General features: G+C 42.9%; 3 protein-coding genes across 5 annotated transcripts; 2 read left to right on the top strand and 1 right to left on the bottom strand.

The window, feature by feature from the left end:
• Positions 1–4652: 4652 nt before the first annotated feature.
• zgc:162816 (uncharacterized protein LOC571260 homolog) lies at positions 4653–9037 on the top strand. Its single transcript, XM_060058927.1, has 10 exons — positions 4653–4818; positions 4963–5112; positions 5348–5477; positions 5682–5832; positions 6160–6340; positions 6952–7070; positions 7358–7484; positions 7935–7997; positions 8348–8453; positions 8783–9037. The coding sequence occupies exons 2-10, from the start codon at positions 4967–4969 to the stop codon at positions 8870–8872; spliced, it is 1113 nt and encodes a 370-aa protein (XP_059914910.1). The 5' UTR covers positions 4653–4818; positions 4963–4966; the 3' UTR covers positions 8873–9037.
• An 872-nt stretch (positions 9038–9909) lies between these two features.
• On the top strand, positions 9910–17250 carry orc2 (origin recognition complex, subunit 2). 3 transcript variants are annotated; one of them, XM_060058909.1, is made up of 17 exons: positions 9910–10029; positions 10349–10423; positions 10520–10678; positions 10912–10998; positions 11179–11268; positions 11360–11391; positions 11481–11538; positions 11873–12078; positions 13171–13269; positions 13374–13483; positions 14007–14139; positions 14428–14524; positions 14895–15041; positions 15273–15444; positions 15895–15956; positions 16464–16582; positions 16887–17250. In XM_060058909.1, exons 2-17 carry the CDS (start codon positions 10354–10356, stop codon positions 16968–16970), a joined length of 1725 nt encoding a protein of 574 aa, XP_059914892.1. In that variant the 5' UTR covers positions 9910–10029; positions 10349–10353; the 3' UTR covers positions 16971–17250. The 3 variants fall into 3 exon arrangements, with proteins under 3 accessions (XP_059914892.1, XP_059914891.1, XP_059914889.1); XM_060058908.1 differs by having other exon boundaries at positions 9916–10029; positions 10352–10423; positions 10909–10998; XM_060058906.1 differs by having other exon boundaries at positions 9916–10029; positions 10909–10998.
• cfap410 (cilia and flagella associated protein 410) lies at positions 17228–19432 on the bottom strand. Its single transcript, XM_060058934.1, has 7 exons — positions 19184–19432; positions 19057–19075; positions 18872–18918; positions 18536–18765; positions 18052–18202; positions 17809–17908; positions 17228–17668 (listed from the first exon to the last, which is right to left on the bottom strand). Exons 1-7 carry the CDS (start codon positions 19258–19260, stop codon positions 17504–17506), a joined length of 789 nt encoding a protein of 262 aa, XP_059914917.1. The 5' UTR covers positions 19261–19432; the 3' UTR covers positions 17228–17503.
• Positions 19433–19460: the final 28 nt, after the last annotated feature.

Genomic DNA, 19460 nt, shown 5'->3' with positions numbered 1-19460 from the left:
AAGGCTGGAGTGGAGTCAAGTATAAACAGCTCACAGAACAGACACAAAATCACAGCAACAATCACTCTTATAACAACAATATATGAGTAATAAAAAAAATGAAAACACCAAACATATAACCCTTTTATATGAATAAACATAACAGAAATAGTATAATATTGTTTCTATGGCACTGGCGTGCGAGTGGATGATGGCTGGTTTAAGAAGCCTCATCTGGCCCGAGTCAGACTGACAGCAGCATGGATCACCTGCTTCTGATTTTAATGACTTCAAAGTCTGCAAGCCTCACACCTTAGATCCAGCTGCAACCGCTTCTCCAGCTGAATGTTCTCCCTCTATGTTCTGTTTTCACAGAGTCACTCGTGTGAGTCACCGTGTTTTCTTGGTAGGCAGATAGGACAGGAAACATTCTACTCTAAAATTAAGAGGGTAATTCCATTTTCATCTTTGTCATTTTCATCACCACTAGGGCCTACCATATTACCAAACATATACGTAGACTGAAGACGAGGGACATGGCTGATCAACATGCTCGTTTTGCGACTTTTGAACATAAAATGTTCAAGGCGTTCTTTATTCTAAGCGAATGTTTGCACAAAGGATGGACCACAGACTGGAAAATGGCCGCCCATTCATTCCTATACAAACCATGGAGATACAAACTGCTCAGTGGCGCAGGGACAAAAAGCCAACGGATTTTGGATTATTATAAATTGAAACAATTTATTAAATAAATATTTGTGAGATGTCATTACTCATTTGTGAGATGAGTTTGCTTCCTATTTATGTCGAGTATACACCCCTACTGTCCACAAGCATCCCCCCATATGGATTTGGAGAATTGTTGCCACGTCCCAGTGGTGGAGGTATCATATATATGAAAGAGGGCATTCAATTATACTATAATGATCAATTAGGAGGCCGAAGCCCTAAAGGAAGTGATGCAATAGGTGACTGAGGGTCAACATTTGAGAACCCCTTTTATCAAAGGGGGACTCAAAGGACTCATACGCTTCAACAGCGGCTGCAGCAGAAGTGTTGAGACGAAAGATGATAAAGACATTTATAGAATATTCCCATTCACATGATTCTTTGCACGACCTGCAGGTTGGAGACTGAAATAACCCCCAAAATGAGTAATAATGTAAAAGCAGCCAAGTCCCACAAATTGCTTGAACTATTTATTTCATTCCATTGTTTTGTTGATATGCATTATTGAAAAGTTTCAAGCATATGTATTTAATGCAATATCCACAAACAGTTCAAAATGGTACCATGAAATGTCTTGTTTATTGTATTAACCAGTTCATTTCTCTTTTGTGAAAGTCACCAAAAGTCGAAAAAAGTTAAACGCAAGGTCACAGGCTAACAGTGGAGCTGTGTTGGGAGCCAGCAGCCAAGAGCTTCCATGGAAACTTTCTACCCATGTTAAATACCGTAGATGCAGTTCCTTTTCTGCCCATTTTTTAAACTTGTGGAAGCACTTTGCAGTACTGGGAGACACCATTTCTAACTGCAATGGAGCTAGATTCTAAAAATATCAAAAGATGCCCAAAGCAAATACCTTTAACCCATAGTTGTGTTTTATCAAATTAAAAAATTTCAGAGTTTCATTGACCATAAATTGAGCAGAAATATTTTGCATACAAATCTTTAAATAGTTTAACCACATTAAGAAAAATACATTTGTTAATTTTTTTTATTAGTGAAGCCTCAAGTTTTGCACATTATCCAAACAGAATACCTGAAATGTTGATATTTCAGCCCTTTCGGGTTAAACAAGAGAAAAGGACAACCTAACAAGAGTGAAAAGTTTGGGTTAGGTGACCTATAGTTCAAAGATGTCCCTGGTCATGTAGACTAAATAAAAGTGTATTCCCAATTGCTCCAGGACATTTGTGTAATTTACTTGTGAGCTCTCCCTCAAGCCTAGAGAGACATCAGTGTTGAACCACCAACTGAAAGAGGGTATTTGCCATTAGTATGAGTGACAACATTTCATGGCTATTAATTTAGTTCATTATATTTAGCCGATTTGAATAGACTTTTCTAGCAGGTGAGGCTGTCAAAGAAATAAATATGGAGCAACTACAAAAAGTAAATTTGCAGCATGACGAAATTATACAAAAAGTATAGGAACTGTTCTAGCAGATATGTTTTAGAAGTCTCTTTTGATAGGCAGGGAATAATTGTCTTTGTCACCCTGTAGTCATGCCATCAAATCTGTTGGGCAAAGTACCGCTACTGATTAATCCAGTAGACTCACCAGTCAAGTCCCCCTAGTTAGAAAATGGAAGAAACCCAGTTAGTCAGGTTAATTATTCTGTTACAAATGAAGACTAATACTTTCCACATATTGCGATCCAAGTTACTGGCTGCAGTCTTGGATTTTATAGTTCTATATGAATAGATTCAATTTACTAAACTATTAATCATGCATCAGAAGAATTAACCTTTCTTGGATGGCAGATCTACCACAAGCCTCCATTGCCACAACCTCCAGATGGCTTACGACCTACGGCAACTCCTCGACTACTGCAAGCCAACAAATTGGCTCTTGCACACCAGACACCCATTTTGCTTTATTTTAGGTTTTCAAGCATCTTAAAATACCCAAATCATCGCTCCAATACACAAGTCAGCTAATGGCCTACAAGGAAATGCTGAAGCTAGTGTTAGTGATGGCGATAGAAATGGACAAGCTTGCGTGTACAAATATGCAACTAGAATTGCAAGGTTCACAGCCCAGTTGCATAAGTGGCCACAACCGTTGGATTGTAAAAAAAAAAAAAAAAAACTTCCCACAAACTAGTCAACATGGTCAATTGAAACCTGTACAAAACGACCCTGGAATAGTCAAATGCAGCTTTACTGCGGATGAATTAAGCCAAATTGCATAAACATCCAATGGTAAACAGTATACAAATGCAATCAAGGTTGCACTCACACTAGGCCATCTGGCCATGGCCGTCGCAGCTGTGGCCTGGCCACGGTAGGCTCTTGTACATACGCCATCACGTCGCTAGCATCCAAACAATTCTACCAAACCTTAACCAACTAGTGAAAAAAGGAACAAAACTTTAGCACACACCCAGTGACTAATCACCTTGTCCAGGGGTGTTCCAACGTGGTTTACCAGAGGGCCTTGTGGACTTAAAGTAAGCCACACATTTGACAGAGACAGCACGGAATGACGTTAAACTAAGCTAATCTACAGGTTACTTGTGCTAGTGCAATTACATGAGCATTTTGCACAATATTTGTACTCCAATGCTACGTAAAGCAGGCTTCTTCAGAAACCCGTAGCCTGCTACATTGAAGGGCAACCAACAAATCCTGACCAAGACTGAAAGATGGCTCTGGAAGCCACTACGGCCCACGCAGCAGATTACTGCGTGGACCGTGGTGGCTTCCAGATCAACCCTTCGGTGGACCATTCATACACATGTATTCCGAGGATGTTTTGAAGACACTGGAGTCCCATGGCACTAGATTCCTTGTTGGTATGGGGGGGCCCAAAGGGGGCCCCCCCATAGATCTTGTCAGTCATCTAACACCTGTTAAGAAAAACACACACACACACATCACAAGATACAAATCAGCAAAGCTAGGTTAACAAACAGCGGCGACATGCATGTCAAGGTGCAAAGAGCAGGGATACTGATGGCTTGTGTCTGAGGAGACAGCCCAAAAACATCAACATTTAACAAAGGAAAATAACTTTTACTCACTGCGGTGGTCTGTTTCGAAGTGCCATGTTGGTAGCAATATTTGTCTGGGCTGTTCAGTCAAATGCCCACAAAAACAAACACGCAACAACGCATACTTTCAGTTTGTATAAAGTGACAATAGTGATCTGCAATCTAGATCGAAAACTTTCAACCCTCACTAAACTCAACCTCGATTGACACAGGCCGATGCAAAAAGTAAACCAAACCCTTTGTGTTCACCTTATAAAGGGGTGCGTGACAGGTGATCTCAATTAAGAGCTAATCAGGAAGAACACACTGATCGGCCATGAGTGAGACGTTCAAAACGAGGACGAGGATTTAACGGAATTGTTACCATTCAAATTCAAATTTCTTTATTATTGGATAGGGTATGATATCAATGATTTGGGCTTTGAGTAGGCCTATATTTCTTAAATATATTTCTTACATTTTTTCACCCTTTCAGCTTTTGAATATGAAATCTATAATCTCAGCCTCTCTATAATTTGCCCAACACATATTTTATTGTTCAAATAAAATCCCTTCCTTATTTTGCTATTCATATTGAATCTTTACTGTCTTTCATTGTACAACACAATCATCTAATAATTATTCATAACGCTCTTCCATCTCCTTGGCTGCATTCGTAGACGGGCTCTGGTAACGCCTCGTTTCCACATTCTTGATTCTTCTCACTCTTTAATCTTCATCTTGGTGAAAGAACCCCACAGACCTTAATGCTGACCCCTGGTGTAGGTTTACGGTCATTACGTAAATTATTAAAAAGTATGTTTTCCCAAACCAGAACACAAATGTATTATTAACGAATCAAATAATATGTATTAGTAAAGGGGTGCAATCGTTCTCATATAACACGGCGATTACTTTATGGTTTTTCGGTGCTGTCCATTTATAGGTTCTGCTTTTTTAACGCAAAAGAGTTGCCGTAGAATACATACAAACGTCATGTGCCTGCCGACTCGAGTTCAATGGGCCAATAGTCCATTCTCATTAATGCAAGCGAGAGAGGATTGAAAGAACTTGGTTATCCGCACATATATTCCACATATTTTTCTTCCTGCAACTACGGAGCTCGCTCCTGCTTAAGGTCGGTATATTTGCGCCTTCCCTAAAAATATTGCTATTTAAAACTAAACTTCATTTCTGAAATGTGTTTTTGAGTTGAGCTCGCTCAGGCGCACTGATTTAATTGCAACCATGATGATTGATGATGATTTCTTTCCGCTGACAGCATAATGGAAGGCGACCCAATTTCAAAGCTATGCACGCCCGCCATGGTGGTGGATGTAGACATCGTGAAGAGAAATGCTCAGAGGATGGTCGATCGCTATCAGGATCTGGGAGTGAAGCTGAGACCGCATATGAAGACCCATAAAACCCTGTATGATGCACACACACAGTGTTATGCATTGCACACACAGTCTTATGCATTGCAATTTGCAATGATTGTGCAAAGTATATCTTTCCCTGCAAGATGTGTGTGTGTGTGTGTGTGTGTGTGTGTGTGTGTGTGTGTGTGTGTGTGTGTGTGTGTGTGTGTGTGTGTGTGTGTGTGTGTGTGTGTGTGTGTGTGTGTGTGTGTGTGTGTGTGTGTGTGTGTGTGTGTGTGTGTGTAGGGAGTGCGGGGACATTATGACCGGGGGTTCTCGGCGGTGTGTGGTGGTCTCCACCCTGGCAGAAGCCTCCTTCTACGCCGACCATGGGTTCGATGATATCCTCTATGCTTACCCCCTTCCATTTGATAAGGTACCTGCTCCCTGTCTCCCTTTACCTGTCGTACACTTCATACCTCTTCTTATCATCGTACAATGGAAGATAACTTTATCCTCCATAAAGCTGGACAAAACTATTCTAATCCAAACAAATTGAAATCTTATTTTATCACTTTATTATCGTAACTTTTAATAAATGTGTGTGTGTGTGTGTGTGTGTGTGTGTGTGTGTGTGCAGCTGGAGCGCTGTGCAGCCCTGTCGGAGAGGCTCAGTCTGTTCCAGGTCCTGCTGGACCACCCCCAGGCCCTGGAGCTGCTCAGCAAGAGGCCCCTGAGGGCCGGACGCCCCTGGCACGTCTGGCTCAAACTGGACTGTGGCAACGGGAGAGGTGAGCTGATCAACGTGTCAGCTGATCAATGTTTCAGCTGATCAATGTTAAGCTGTTTGGATGCATCTATCCGAAGATGGCTGCATTACAGATTCTGAAAATGAATTGAGGGAATTCCTGATCAGCTCAGTCTCTGGAAGCTCAAGATTTCATCATTTGAAAAATCCTGTACGTTTTACGATTTGTTTATAACCTTCAGTCAGAAGAAAACACAGAAAAATGTATAAATTAGTTTAGAGTTTTATATGAGAAGAATATATTATAATGTATTACATATAAAGGGTGGGTGGTTCAATATCAGAACATTTCTCAAATTGTATTTTATAGCCGGTGTCTTGCACTCCGAACCAGAAGCTCTCCAATTGGCTCAGGCCATCGCCAAGACGGAGGGGGTGGAGCTTACCGGTGTGTACGCACACTGTGGGAACTCTTATCACTGCAAAGGGGTGGAGAAAATACAAGCGGTCGCCCAGGAAACGACCACTTTAACACTACAGTTCATGGAAAAGTAAGCCAAAGACCAAACACACAAATACAAATAGCCATACAAAGTCACCTTTACACAAGATGATGATCAAAATCTGTGTGATGTCAACAGCACACGTCACGGGAAGTCCAATCACTAGGCTGAAGTCTAATTTACCTTCCAGCCTAGCTACATGTAGTATATCCAATTGTCACAATGCTACATAGAATGGATCAACACCTAAAAAACATACTTGAATATATGTACTATAGATCTAAAGGAGCTTTATAGTTATCTTGGATCCAGCTGCCAACTATGTTTATAGCAGAACATCTGGGGGGAGACTGCAATGGTTTGCTGTTTAGTTACCGAGATATTCTACCGAAGAGAAACTAATTTGTGTGGAGTGGTTGTTATATTCATAAGGGGATTTTCATTTTTGTATTCCTACAGTAGCCATTGGTTTCATTTGAAACCTTTTGAATATACATTTTTTCACAATTTACTGCTGCTGGCAATGGTTTGGGTTTGTGTTTTGTGTGCTTACAGATCCCCGCCTCTAGTCCCATGGTTGGGAAAAACCAATATGAATCTGTTGATTTGTCAGACTACCTCTTTAGTACATGCACTACATGCACACTTTCCCGTTTCAGACTGAGAGCCGCTGGCATCAACTGCAAGTCCAGCATTGGCTCCACCCCCTCCTGTAGCCATCCAATCAAAGACATGGGCCAGCTCAGTGAGGTTCACCCAGGAAACTACGTCTTCTACGGTACGTGTCATGCCTCGATGCTTGTAGCTTCACACTGACCCGCTAGTGCGCTAACCACGAAGGCCATATGCATTGTAGCGACCAGGGTTGGATTCCCACCTGCAGCTCTAAGCTGTCATTCGCACTCTTCTTCAACCCACCTTCCTGTCTGTTCACTCTACTGTCCTTTCCATAAAGGCACATAATACCCTAAATAATAATAATATCTATAAAAAATACCTTTTTGTATATGTGCCTTACATATAAGACAAATCAAACTCAAACTAATTCAAATCACGGGCCTTCAGATGTGCAGCAGTCGCTGATCGGCTCGTGCAGTATGGAGGATGTTGCTGTGCGGGTTTTGACCAGAGTCATCGGACACTGTCCTCACAGGAACCAGCTGCTGGTGGACTGCGGGTGGGCGGCTCTCAGGTGATATCAGAGGGCTCATTAGTCTATACCTGTTTAGGACTGGAGCTCAGGGTTGAGCGGTCCAGGGGGGGTAAACCGGGACGTAGACATCGCCACCCAACATCCGGATGGATACACACACATGTGATGTCACTATCGGGTACACCTCGAAATAGCGTTTCAAAAGAGTTTAACATAATTGCGATGAGTAGACGTGAAAATAGTAACGGTTTTAGAACATTTAGCTATTTGAAGTGAATTGATTTGTAACTGTTAAAGGCAGAGGTGAACATTAAGGCACACCCTGGAACCTTAACCATAAGCCATGTAACGTTATTCCTGCTATCGTACTATTCTCGTAATCAGTGTTTCTAAAAACCGAAATGCTGGAAGTTCTGTCATTACTTATTTTATCAGTGCTGTTATTTTGTTGCCTTACCATTTCTTCTGCTTCCTACGGTCCACCTCCAGTCAGGACGGAGCAGGAAGGCTGCCCTCTGGATACGCTGTGATTGAAGGACATCCAGACCTCAAGTATTCTAATTGGAACTAAAGTTATATAATCTAAAATAGAAGAATCTCATCCCTCCACTGACTCAAAACCTCTCTCTAAAATACATTCAAGATTTTGTGTATTGTGCATTAATTTATTATTTTGTCCATTCATTCATGCATGCATTCATTATTGCACAATGCACATGCAAACATTTTCTTAAACCTTCATTTTAATATTCAATCATTTGATAACGTTTCTCAGTCTCTCGTTAACTCAAAGTCAGATTCCCATAACACGGTGTTCTAATAACAATTCCACCATGTAACGAACCAGTGACCGTTAGTCTGACATTGTGGCTGAGACATCTGATTGGTCCTCCCCTATGCAGGTTGCTGTCCATGACCCAGGAGCATGGCAGAGTAGAGCCAATCACAGGGGAGCTGGACTACAGCAAATACCCCCTGGGCTCCCTGCTCAAACTGGTTCCATACCACGTCAGTACACACACACACGGTTAATATTCAACAAGTTTCTGTCGGTGTTGCAGGTCTGATGGTCCCTTTACCCCTGTCTCTGTCTGTCTGTCTGTCTGTCTGTCTGTCTGTCTGTCTGTCTGTCTGTCTGTCTGTCTGTCTGTCTGTCTGTCTGTCTGTCTGTCTGTCTGTCTGTCTGTCTGTCTGTCTGTCTGTCTGTCTGTCTGTCTGTCTGTCTGTCTGTCTGTCTGTCTGTCTGTCTGTCTGTCTGTCTGTCTGTCTGTCTGTCTGTCTGTGTGTGTGTGTGTGTGTGTGTGTGTGTGTGTGTGTGTCAATATTGATCCCTACAGTCTTGTGCCACAGCCATGATGCATAGCGTGTACCACGTCCACTCTGGTGGGCGTCTGGTAGGGAAGTGGTTCCCCACCCGTGGATGGTGATTGGCTGTCTTACCTCAGACTCAACGGATTATAACAACCTGTTATAGTGGTTACCAGCAGTATTCCAGGATTCAAGTGTTGCAATCACATTTATAACAATTGTTTTATTTCTAATCGTTATTTTACTATTTGGGTACTGAAAATAAAATAATCTTTTAAAATGTGTATGTATTTACATTTGTTTGTGTCATAATTTATTGGGCAAGGGAAAGACACACATTCACACACATTATTGATATTTATTGATACGCTAATCATGTAACCATCTTCAAATAAAACAATTAGACAAAAAACTGGAGCTTACAGAATTATATACAAAGGGGTGCTATGTAACAGACACAAAGACATTTAAAGAAAAATATTTAAGGCTTTAAATATTAATACTTTTTTTAATGTTTTGCTATACTACAGTCTTAATGTTTCAATATAGTGTTTGAATTGTATTTTTAAATGTATGTGTGGTTTCATTTTAGTCCATTTGCATTTGTGAATGTAGTATTTTCCCTGTAAAATAAGAGGTTCAAAGTAAACAGCTTTTTACAATAATAATAATTCATATCATAAAACATTAATTGTCTAAATGAATAGTTTATGCATATCTAATCAAAACGATTATATAAATAATCATTCATAAATAAACGAAAGTACTTGGATAAATACAATTTTCAATTTGAAATGAAACCTATTTTGGTCGATAACACAATATTTCTTAAACTGACTTCCACTTAATATTTTCAAATCTAAAATAAATCAAAATGACTTGGCCAGAGGTGTGGTCCCCTTGCAAATTCTCCTCAGATTACTACAATTGTTTGTCTGTAATGCATATACCATCCAACATACGGTTATATATTAAACAGCGGATTCACATATAAACATGTAATTTCCTTGCATTAATCTCAAAAGACAAGAAGGCATCATCATGGTATCATCCATGCATAAATCCAAAATTCAACAATACCCTTCTACAATAGATGCATGATGGGAAATTGTGTTTTAGTGATTAGGATGTTCCTATTGGCTACATCCCGACCTTTCACTTGTCACATGGTTCTAAAACTTTTGACGATGGCGCGGAATCTCTGAGGCTCACGCATCTGGAAAACTTCCCTTCTGTTAATAGTTGTATTTATTTATTTCACTGGTTATATTATAAGGTAAGACTCTGTGCTGAATTAGTGAAGTATGCCAATGTCCTGAGACAATGTAGCACGTAAAATATCTTGTAATATGTTCCGTATACAACTCGTCATCCTCAATTTGCTCCTCATAATTTGTTACTTTGCTCAGCCATAGTGACAGCTGTCACCAATGACTATTGTTGGAGAGATGCCTTCAGTAATTAGAAAGAAAAAACTACACAGCAATCGTTAAAGTCTTAAACATAAGGTCTCCATGGGCAGTTCGCGTTAAGAAGCAGTCTCTGTAGCTTGATTCCGCTGTTCAGTTCTGATACGAGGCAATGTTTCATTTTAGTCATCATGAGTGTGCTTGAAGTGAAGTTCGTGGGAGATGAGGAGGTCCTGGAACACATCGTTGACATCAAAGAGGGTATGGAGACCATCCAACGACCAACCAAACATACCAGTTGGACTCTAATGATCTGATGGATCTCTTCATTCCACTGTGGATTGTTGTTGTTTTCAGCCGGACGTGCTACCGATGCACCGGTCCAGAAGATGGTGACGTTTAAGAAATCAGCAGGCAGACGGGCCAGAGTGGATGAGGATGGTGACGATAGTGAAGAAGATGAGGTCCTGAACGAGCAGAAATATGTCCAGGCGCTCGGAACAGAGAGTGCAATAGGTGTGTGTGTGTGTGTGTGTGTGTGTGTGTGTGGGTTTGTGGGTGGAAGAGCTGTTATTGACAATGTGGGTTAGAACGGTGCGGAAACGTTTAAATCTATAGACCTAGCCCCCACTATAGCTGCCTTTTAACCCTACATAGCGTAAGTCCATTGTGAATAACCGTAGTTCACCCAAGCACACATCAGTGGGTCATCCAAACTGAATTCTGAGCCATTTGTTCTGACCGAGCAGACAACGAGGAGCCGGGGTCTGTGGTGGCGGGGGCCGCCGTCTTCAGCTTCCAGAAGTACAAGCGCTCCCAGGGCCTGGCCGAACGAGGTGAGCCACACCACCGGCACCTCATATTCACCAACTGACATTCACCTCAGTCAGCTGCTCAGTCTGGTGTGTGTGTGTGTGTGTGTGTGTGTGTGTGTGTGTGTGTGTGTGTGTGTGTGTGTGTGTGTGTGTGTGTGTGTGTGTGTGTGTGTGTGTGTGTGTGTGTGTGTGAGAGATTAGCGAGTGAATTGGCACGCACCCCGGGGAAGAGTGTGACCTTCAGTGGGCCTTCCGACACCGAGCCATCGACCCCTGTACGCTCAGGACGCAGTGAGTGTGGCACCGATACACTTACATCTTCTTAGGTATCAGCCATATTAGACGTGTGTCCTTTTTATACTGTTTCTTTTTTTCCTTTCAGGTTCAAAGATTGAGAACAGGACCCCCCAGAAGGTAAGGGCGTCATACTCCCATGCCCCTGCTTCATCAGCTGGCGAGCGGTGTCCTCTTCTCTGTTTAACTCCTCCTCTCTGCTCTGACAGGGCAGGAAGGTGAAGTTTGTCTCCACCACCCCCCACAGGCTCCGGAAAAGACTAACGGGTGAGTTGCATGTTGCCGTTACAATGGCAAACAGAGGAACCAACGCATGATCCACGTTCTATCATATGACTGCCAGCCAATAGCTTCTGTGTTCGATACCCAGTGTCTGCAGTCTGTGGGCCCCTAGAGCTACAGGCCTAGCCCCTACCTGCTCATACACCTGGAATTGAAATCACTTTATGGTCCCATCACATTGGACAATTGTAAATTGACTTTATTCATTCATACTTTCTCAGATGAGTCAAATATGTTTTTGACACTTTGTTACACACATGTGAAGTCCGTACTTTGGTTTCGACTTGTCGTCTTCACCAAACCAAACGTCCCTCCCCAGCGCCCAGCATGCGGTCGGACAGCGACAGCGAGCTGTCTCCCTCTGACAGCGAGGAGGGAGAGGGGGAGAAGAGCGAGGAGGAGGAGAAGGAGAAGGAGACGGTCAAGCAGACCCTCCGCACGCCCAGCAAGGCCAAGCAGTCGGCCGCCCTCTACAAGACCCCCGCCAAGAAGACCCGGACCCTTCCGGAAGCCCCCACAGACCAGGTGGGGCCTCCCGGACCACCCCTGTTCACGTCAATGGTCATAGTGTCTTTATTTATGTTTTATATTATATTTATATTTATTACATTTATTTATCTAATTTATAGAAAAACCAAGGGTTAAAAAGTTCTTGACAAGATTCAAAGGGCCACTACTGTTGAGTGGAATATCACTTCCTGGACTTTATACTATAAAAGGCTTTTAGTTGGAAGTGAAAGGTATAAGCTTTAATTTCATCAGTACTAGCTTCCTCACAGTTACTTTACTTTGACATAGACAATATTGTTGCAGATTAGCAGTTTGGATTAAGGATAGTTAAAAGGACATTTTTTAATTCATATATATATATTTTTTTAAAGGTTTGTACAGTTTAAGGCTCGGTAACAGTGGAATTCTGGACTGGCAGTCTTTAATAGACTTTTGAAAGAATCCCCACAAGAGTTGTTCTTAGCCTGGTCCTACCAGAATCTCGTACTTCATTTAATTTGCACAGAGAGTTTGGACCTACTCAATTGACTAACGTTAACTCACTCTAAGGCGGGTGTCTGTTGGAGTTTAAAACTATTCGATCTGCCCAGTGCCACTCTGGATCTGCCATAACCAATCGCTTACGTTTGGCCAGGAATCACGTTGCGCTCAGGCTGTAAACAAACTAAACACCGTGTGTGAGATGTCTGTCAACGAGAGCTGACTTGAACGTCATTGTTCTCAGCCGCTCCCTGAGCCTCCCTCTGTTCGCTGATTGGATGCACAAAAATTGGACGGAGAAAACCCACTAACATACCGCAGACCCAGACGTACTGCAGGGAAAGAAAAATTAGTGCTTTTAGTACTTTTAGTAAAAAAAATATGCATAGATGCTCGAAGCCCAGTCTAGTAGGAGTATTAATGTGGTCTGGTTCCCCTCTCAGCCCAGTCTGATGGAGGAGTATTAATGTGGTCTGGTTCCCCTCTCAGCCCAGTCTGATGGAGGAGTATTAATGTGGTCTGGTTCTCCTCTCAGCCCAGTCTGATGGAGGAGTATTAATGTGGTCTGGTTCCCCTCTCAGCCCAGTCTGATGGAGGAGTATTAATGTGGTCTGGTTCCCCTCTCAGCCCAGTCTGATCGAGGAGTATTTCGAAGCGCACAGCAGCACCAAGGTCGTCACATCAGACCGGACCCTCCAGCGCCTGCAGACCCCCAAACTCGACCGGGTCGGTAGATTCCACCTCAACTCTCACACTTTTCTTCTCTTCTTTAAAAATAACATCTTCCATCCCTCTGGTATCCTTGGAGTGACGTGCTGTGGTGTCTGCAGGAGACTCTGTTTCGCCTGCTGGGGGACACTCCCTCCTGTTATGCCTCAGAGATCCAAGAGATCCACAGCAAACACCAGAAGCACTTCAGCAAGTGGATGCTGCAGCTACAGTGAGTGGGGGGGGGGGGGGGGACACTGAACCAGCCGGGTCTTTAGTATACCTGACATTAGGATGGGGTGCGATGACATTCAGGGTGCTTCCCCCCCCCAAGTCAAACAGGATATTAGGGGGCGGGGCTTAATGTGGGGCGGGATCTGTGCACCTGATCCTTGAGGATGTTGGTGGTCGGCATCAGGGGGAATATTGTAAAGGCCGATTACGTGAATCGATAGTAATCAATGATATTCAAATGTTCACATCAAACCACCTCCTCTGACTTTTAGACGATCACAAAAACATACCTTTAGCTCCGCACTTATTTGTGGAAGGAACTCCAAAAAAGTTGTTTATTTTGACAGAAAATGTTTGCCGGGGCTCATTCAAAACAAGTCAGATAAAAGTGGTCTAATCAGACCGGACCCTCCAGCGCCTGCAGACCCCCAAACTAAATGAACTTCCCCCTCACGTATGCTCTGCATGCGACGTGCTTCGTGTTGTGTGTGTGACCCCGGTGCGTGTCTGACCGGGCGTAGGCTGGGCTTCAGTGTGGTGGTCTACGGCCTGGGCAGCAAGAAGGCGCTGTTGGAGGACTTCCGTCTGTCCCAGCTGTCCCAAGAGCTACACCTGGTGGTCAACGGATTCTTCCCCTCCATCACGCTCAAATCCGTGAGTGGGAATGCTCGGAAAATACAAATTTTAGCAATACGTCCTCAGCTTTTATGATCAATAACATTGTATAAGAGGATCAAGCTTAACTTGTGTACCCACATGCAGCTGAATATGATGCAAATACTTACATTCCAAAAACTTTAAAATGATGCACTGTAAACAAAGGTAATGTTCCCCGGTATAGGCTAGACAAGACACTTGTCTATCCGCTACCACTACACATTTCCTGCACCCGTCCTGATCCAAATATCTTTTCTTTTTCCTGCTACAATACGCTCTCTGCAGATCTTAAATGCTGTGACATCAGAGGCCCTCGACCACCAGGGAACGTTCCGGAATCCCTCGGATCAAATCGATTACATCAGCCAGACCCTGAAAGACAGTAGGTACCGACGCAGTGGAGATGGGTGTTTTTTTCATTGTGCATTTACTGAATATTCCTACAGCTTAACCACCTGTGTTTGGGTGGATCTCATCTGTGCAGACGTGTGTTTTAATGTGGGAGTCGGCAGCTAACTATTTTGGTTTGCAAATAGGGATAGGGGTGAGCCTTATCCGATATTTTCTTTTATCTGGTTCGGAATTGGCCACAATTATTTTGTAATCTGCAAATGTTAATATATTGTAATCCCATATGATTCACTGCCTAACCTCCCTGGGTAATTCTGAGATATCTCTTTAAGTACGGAAGGATCCTGCATCTGAATCCTGCATCTGAAGCCTTGGTATTGCGTCATCTTGTGTGTCCGCAGGCCCTGATCTCCACATATACCTGCTGATCCACAACATCGACGGCTCCATGCTCCGAGGAGAGAAGACCCAGAGTGCTTTGGGGCACCTGGCGTCCCTTCCCAACATGCACCTGGTGGCGTCCATTGACCACATCAACGCCCCACTGGGTGTGTGGAGCGTGTGTGTTTGTGTGTGTGCGTTTGTGTTTGTTTGTGTGTGTGGGTTCCACTTCAACTACTTTTTATTCCGAAGATCAGTCTCCTTCAATGTATTGTTTTATACAAATTCAAAATTAAATATAATATACATTTTATTCATAATTATTTTACTTTTTCATCAAAACTTGATGGATATAATATAAGTTGTATTCCACCTCCTTCCTCTATGTGTTGCTCCAGTGTGGGACCAGTGCAAGCAGAGCCAGTTCAACTGGCTGTGGTGGGAGTGTGTGACGTACCAGCGGTACGTGGAGGAGACGTCGTACGAGAACTCCCTGCTGGTGCAGCAGACGGGCGCCCTGGCCCTCTCCTCTCTCACGCACGTCCTGCGCAGCTTGACCTCCAACGCCAGGTGAGCCCCAGCCCACAAGTGACATGGTGCAGGTGGAACATGATCACGTGATCTTGACTGAGACACCATAAAGGTGTCCCATTCAAGATCATGTGATCATGTTCGACCTGCACCATGTCACTTGTTCCTGCTGTAGCTGTTGACTCCATAATATCTGAAGAAGAACGTGTCTCAAGAATAAAATGGGCCAATGCCTTCGCCAATCCCCCACCATGGGAGCACCTCAGACAACAGTCTGGAAAGTATATAGCTGTGACTGTAGTTACAACTCAAGCCACTAGGATGCTACTGGTAGACCTTGCATAGTGCAGGTTTATCGTTCTCATGTGACTGGACTGAGGGCCCTATGTGCCATGAGGCATTTGGAGGACAGGTAACATGTGACTGTTAATAGTAGAGGTGCAGATGGTGGTGGTGTTGTTAAATTCGATTGCCATCTTTTCTTTACAGGGGGATTTTCAAGCTTCTGGTGGAATTTCAGTTGGAGAACAGAGACAACCCCTCATATATCGGTAAGCACACAGTGTAACATGCAGAGCTTTTCATTGTCGGCGTTTCCCTTAAAATATTGAATACAACTGTATCAGAGGTTTTCCGAATCCATATACCGTTTAGATTTTCACCTGGGTTCTTCCAGTGAAATGATAAATATACAACCTGTTGCTCTTTTTTTAGATATTATTTTTCTTATATTACCCTTATTAAATTTGTGAACGACATCCGTCTTAACACAGACTCTGGCATAACCTCAATACTAATGCTACTAGACCTCAGTGGAGTCGAGTTGGAGTCTATTATTTTATTTTATTGTATGACAATGTTTATATGTGAAGCACTGCCTTGTGTATGAAAAGTGCTATATAAATAAAGTTGCCTTGTATATGGATTCGGAAAACCTCTGATACCGTTGTATTCAATATTTTAAGGGAAACACTCTGCATCAATGTATGAAATGAATGTGAAAACACAGTTTCTATCAAACAGTACATTATGTCTTTTAATTATTTGATTTCTTTCAGGCTTATCCTTCCAAGATTTCTACCAGCGCTGTCGTGAGGCGTTCCTGGTGAACTCTGACCTCACCCTGAGAACCCAGCTGACTGAGTTCAGAGACCACAAACTGATCCGGACCCGCAAGGTGGGCCTCCAATACCTGGCTTCTTCCTATTGTACCAACGCTTCCTTCTCATTGGCTGCACACAATGCTGTATTCTTGCCCCTCACTGTAGTATTATTAACACCGAATGTTGAATTATTGTTCCTCCCTGCACTGTTTTCGTGCTTGACTGCAAAATTGTTCCTCACTGCAGTATTGTCACTGAATTCATTATTATTGTTCCTCACTGCAATATTTGCCCTTGACTACAGTGTTGTCACTGAATACAGTATTATTATTCCTCTCTTCAGTTTTTGTCAATGACAGCCCTTATTTTCTGGTTCAGGGTGCTGACGGAGTTGAATACCTGAATGTTCCCGTGGATACCAGCACCTTGTTGGACTTCCTTGAGAAAGAGGACGGTGACTGATGACCTCATCTTGTCCCTTGCTTCATAATAGAAAAAACGTTGCCTGTATACACTGCCTGTTACTAATCAGTGACGGGCACATTGTGAGTGTCCACACAGATCTATGATGGATTGTTATTAGTGGCTAATGAAATGGAATCTTCCGTAAAAAATTTACCCTTTGAAACTGTGGAAATGTTTATATTTATTCAAAACTCTTGTAGCACTGTAATCCATTGTTTTACTGTTTGGTAAAGAAAAAAAAACATGGTCTGATAAAGCATTTGTATGTAAAACACGATCACTGGGTCTTTCTGCATTCAGTGTTTCCTCTTTATTTTATACAAATAGATACATTGTCTTATTTACATTTAGAAAAAGAAAAAGTACATTATTTTATGTTGAAGGCAGGCATGCTGCGATTAGGAAATACAAGCAAGGTAAACGGTCACCATTCCTTCTCCACATCTTCGACGACATTGGACAAAATAAATAACCTGCATCATAGAGTAACATGCATCCATTACGAGACCGTTAGTATGAAAGGATTGGTATCAGTGTTGCATGTCTGTAGTTTTCTCAGTCTTCATGGCGTCTTTAAGGGTCTCTGTACCGACCGTGTACATTTGGAGTCGGTTCAGGGCGACTGTGTGGACGATCTGCAGTTCCTCCTGGTCCAGATCCTTCATCAGCAGAAGCACCGCTTCCAGAGTATGCGTCTGGAAGGGTTTTTAGTCAAAGACTTTTATTCAAAAATGTTTAGGTCATTTGATTGTAGTAATGATTTGGTGAGGAACCATGCAGTTCCCATTGCAAACATATCCATTCCAAAACCTTTCTGGATTAAACCGGTCCTCACCTTTTTAAAAGGCAGTTTGGCTTCTTTAGTCACCGGAGAGGAAAGAGACTCAAACTTGTCCCTGGCAAGAAGCTTCATTCCCAGTTGTTCCCTGATTTTACTAAAAGATAGGGGGGAAACAAGTTTGTGGTTGTCAAATTAGAAAAGCAAAGTCATTTTTTAACAGTATTCTTGGCCAAACATGGGTTATCCCATCTGAAATGCTCCTTCCAGACACTTCAATGTGAATAATTTGTTTCTTACTTGGTTTCCTCCATGTTGTAATTGAGGGGGTCATTCTCGGTGTCCACGTCTGCCATCCCATTGGTTGACAGCTGGTCCTGTACCGTGGTCGGGGGTGTGGTAATGTCTTCCCCATGGGCGAGAGCCAATGAAACTTCCTCCTCTGTGACCACTGCACGAGACACGCCCACAAGGACACAGTATGGTAATATACTATATAATTTCACACTAATATACAACCCTTGGATGGGAAACGTCACCCTGCAAAGCTGTTTATTGTGACAATACATTAGCTCTGTTGTGTCCCTAAGAAACAATTAAACATTTTCGGACATTGTTTGATTTAGCGAAAGTAGTGACATTACAACTGGAAGAGGTCCATCGAGTTCAGAAGGAACCAATCAATCCCCCATCATCCCCTTCGATTACCAGGGTTCCTCTTTCCCTGTCAATCAAACACTGTTGTCGTTGGTGAAAGCGGCTTTAAAGGCACATTAAATCTCACCCTGGTTGTCTAGCTTCTGCAGGCGGGGCAGGCAGCGGAGCACGGTGAGTCTGTATCTGCTAGCCTCCGGTCCACAACAGGGATTCTCAGCCAGCCACAGCACCCTCAGGCGGGACAGGGAGCGGAGGTGACAGAGCTCGGAGAGGGACTGGATGGAGTTTCTCCTCAGGTAGAGCTCACACAGAGAGTGGCACCCCGCGAGAGGGGAGAGCGACGAGATGCTGTTGACACTACAGAGAGGGGACAGCCTGAGGTCATCCAACCCTTAGAAAGTGTGTGTGTGTGTGTGTGTGTGTGTGTGTGTGTGTGTCAAAATATTGATTGAAGTCAACTAACCTGAGAGTCAGCACATCAATATTGGGAATTTGGGAAAATATAGAAATCTGACAGAAGAGCAACAAAGAGTATTTAAGTATGCATTGCAGAGCATTAAAATATCTAAAAAAGTAAATCGGGTCTTTTGGATTCGAACCATGCAGAATACAAGGCGAATAAAGCAAAACAAACTGCTGGCTACTCACATCTGATAGACTGCATCCCCTGCGAAGAAAATATTTCGGACAGTTTACATCAATCTACCCAAGCAAATACATTAGAAATATTGCAGCAGAGTAAGAGAGAGGCATACGTTGTAAAATATTAGTTTACCAGCAGTTAAGTTTCCTCACGCTGTCCAAGTCAGAGGCCTTAGCCTTAGCAAGAACCAGTTTTCTTGTAAGCTTCATATTGTATCATGGAGATACTTTGCCTGCCGATAAGATTATCAATGTAGTATATTTTTACCTGTAAGTTTTAAAAAGAGTACTTTACTCTGCATTATGTAACGATATGGGTTTTTCGCACTGCACCAACAAACTGCACTGCTATTTAGTAGCAAGGATGTTGTCGTCCATAAAATGACAGTGCGCAGGTGCGTGTCTAGGGC

The sequence above is a fragment of the Gadus macrocephalus genome, chromosome 8, assembly GCF_031168955.1.
Source record: "Gadus macrocephalus chromosome 8, ASM3116895v1".
Lineage (NCBI taxonomy): Eukaryota > Metazoa > Chordata > Actinopteri > Gadiformes > Gadidae > Gadus > Gadus macrocephalus.
The sequence above is the reverse complement of the archived record's forward strand: the minus strand, read 5'-3'. Positions and strand labels throughout refer to the sequence as shown.

Excerpts from the sequence above, each read along its gene's own strand:
- zgc:162816 (XM_060058927.1), top strand. The coding sequence starts at position 4,967 with ATGGAAGGCGACCCAATTTCAAAGCTATGCACGCCCGCCATGGTGGTG. Across the intron at positions 5,833-6,159 it reads GGACTGTGGCAACGGGAGAG|CCGGTGTCTTGCACTCCGAA; the intron begins GTGAGCTGATCA and ends TGTATTTTATAG. Across the intron at positions 7,485-7,934 it reads TGCGGGTGGGCGGCTCTCAG|TCAGGACGGAGCAGGAAGGC; the intron begins GTGATATCAGAG and ends GTCCACCTCCAG.
- orc2 (XM_060058908.1), top strand. The coding sequence starts at position 10,354 with ATGAGTGTGCTTGAAGTGAAGTTCGTGGGAGATGAGGAGGTCCTGGAA. Across the intron at positions 11,269-11,359 it reads CCCTGTACGCTCAGGACGCA|GTTCAAAGATTGAGAACAGG; the intron begins GTGAGTGTGGCA and ends TTTTCCTTTCAG. Across the intron at positions 13,484-14,006 it reads AAGTGGATGCTGCAGCTACA|GCTGGGCTTCAGTGTGGTGG; the intron begins GTGAGTGGGGGG and ends GACCGGGCGTAG.
- cfap410 (XM_060058934.1), bottom strand. The coding sequence starts at position 19,260 with ATGAAGCTTACAAGAAAACTGGTTCTTGCTAAGGCTAAGGCCTCTGAC. Across the intron at positions 18,766-18,871 it reads ATTGATGTGCTGACTCTCAG|TGTCAACAGCATCTCGTCGC; the intron begins GTTAGTTGACTT and ends CCCTCTCTGTAG. Across the intron at positions 17,669-17,808 it reads CCAAACTGCCTTTTAAAAAG|ACGCATACTCTGGAAGCGGT; the intron begins GTGAGGACCGGT and ends AAACCCTTCCAG.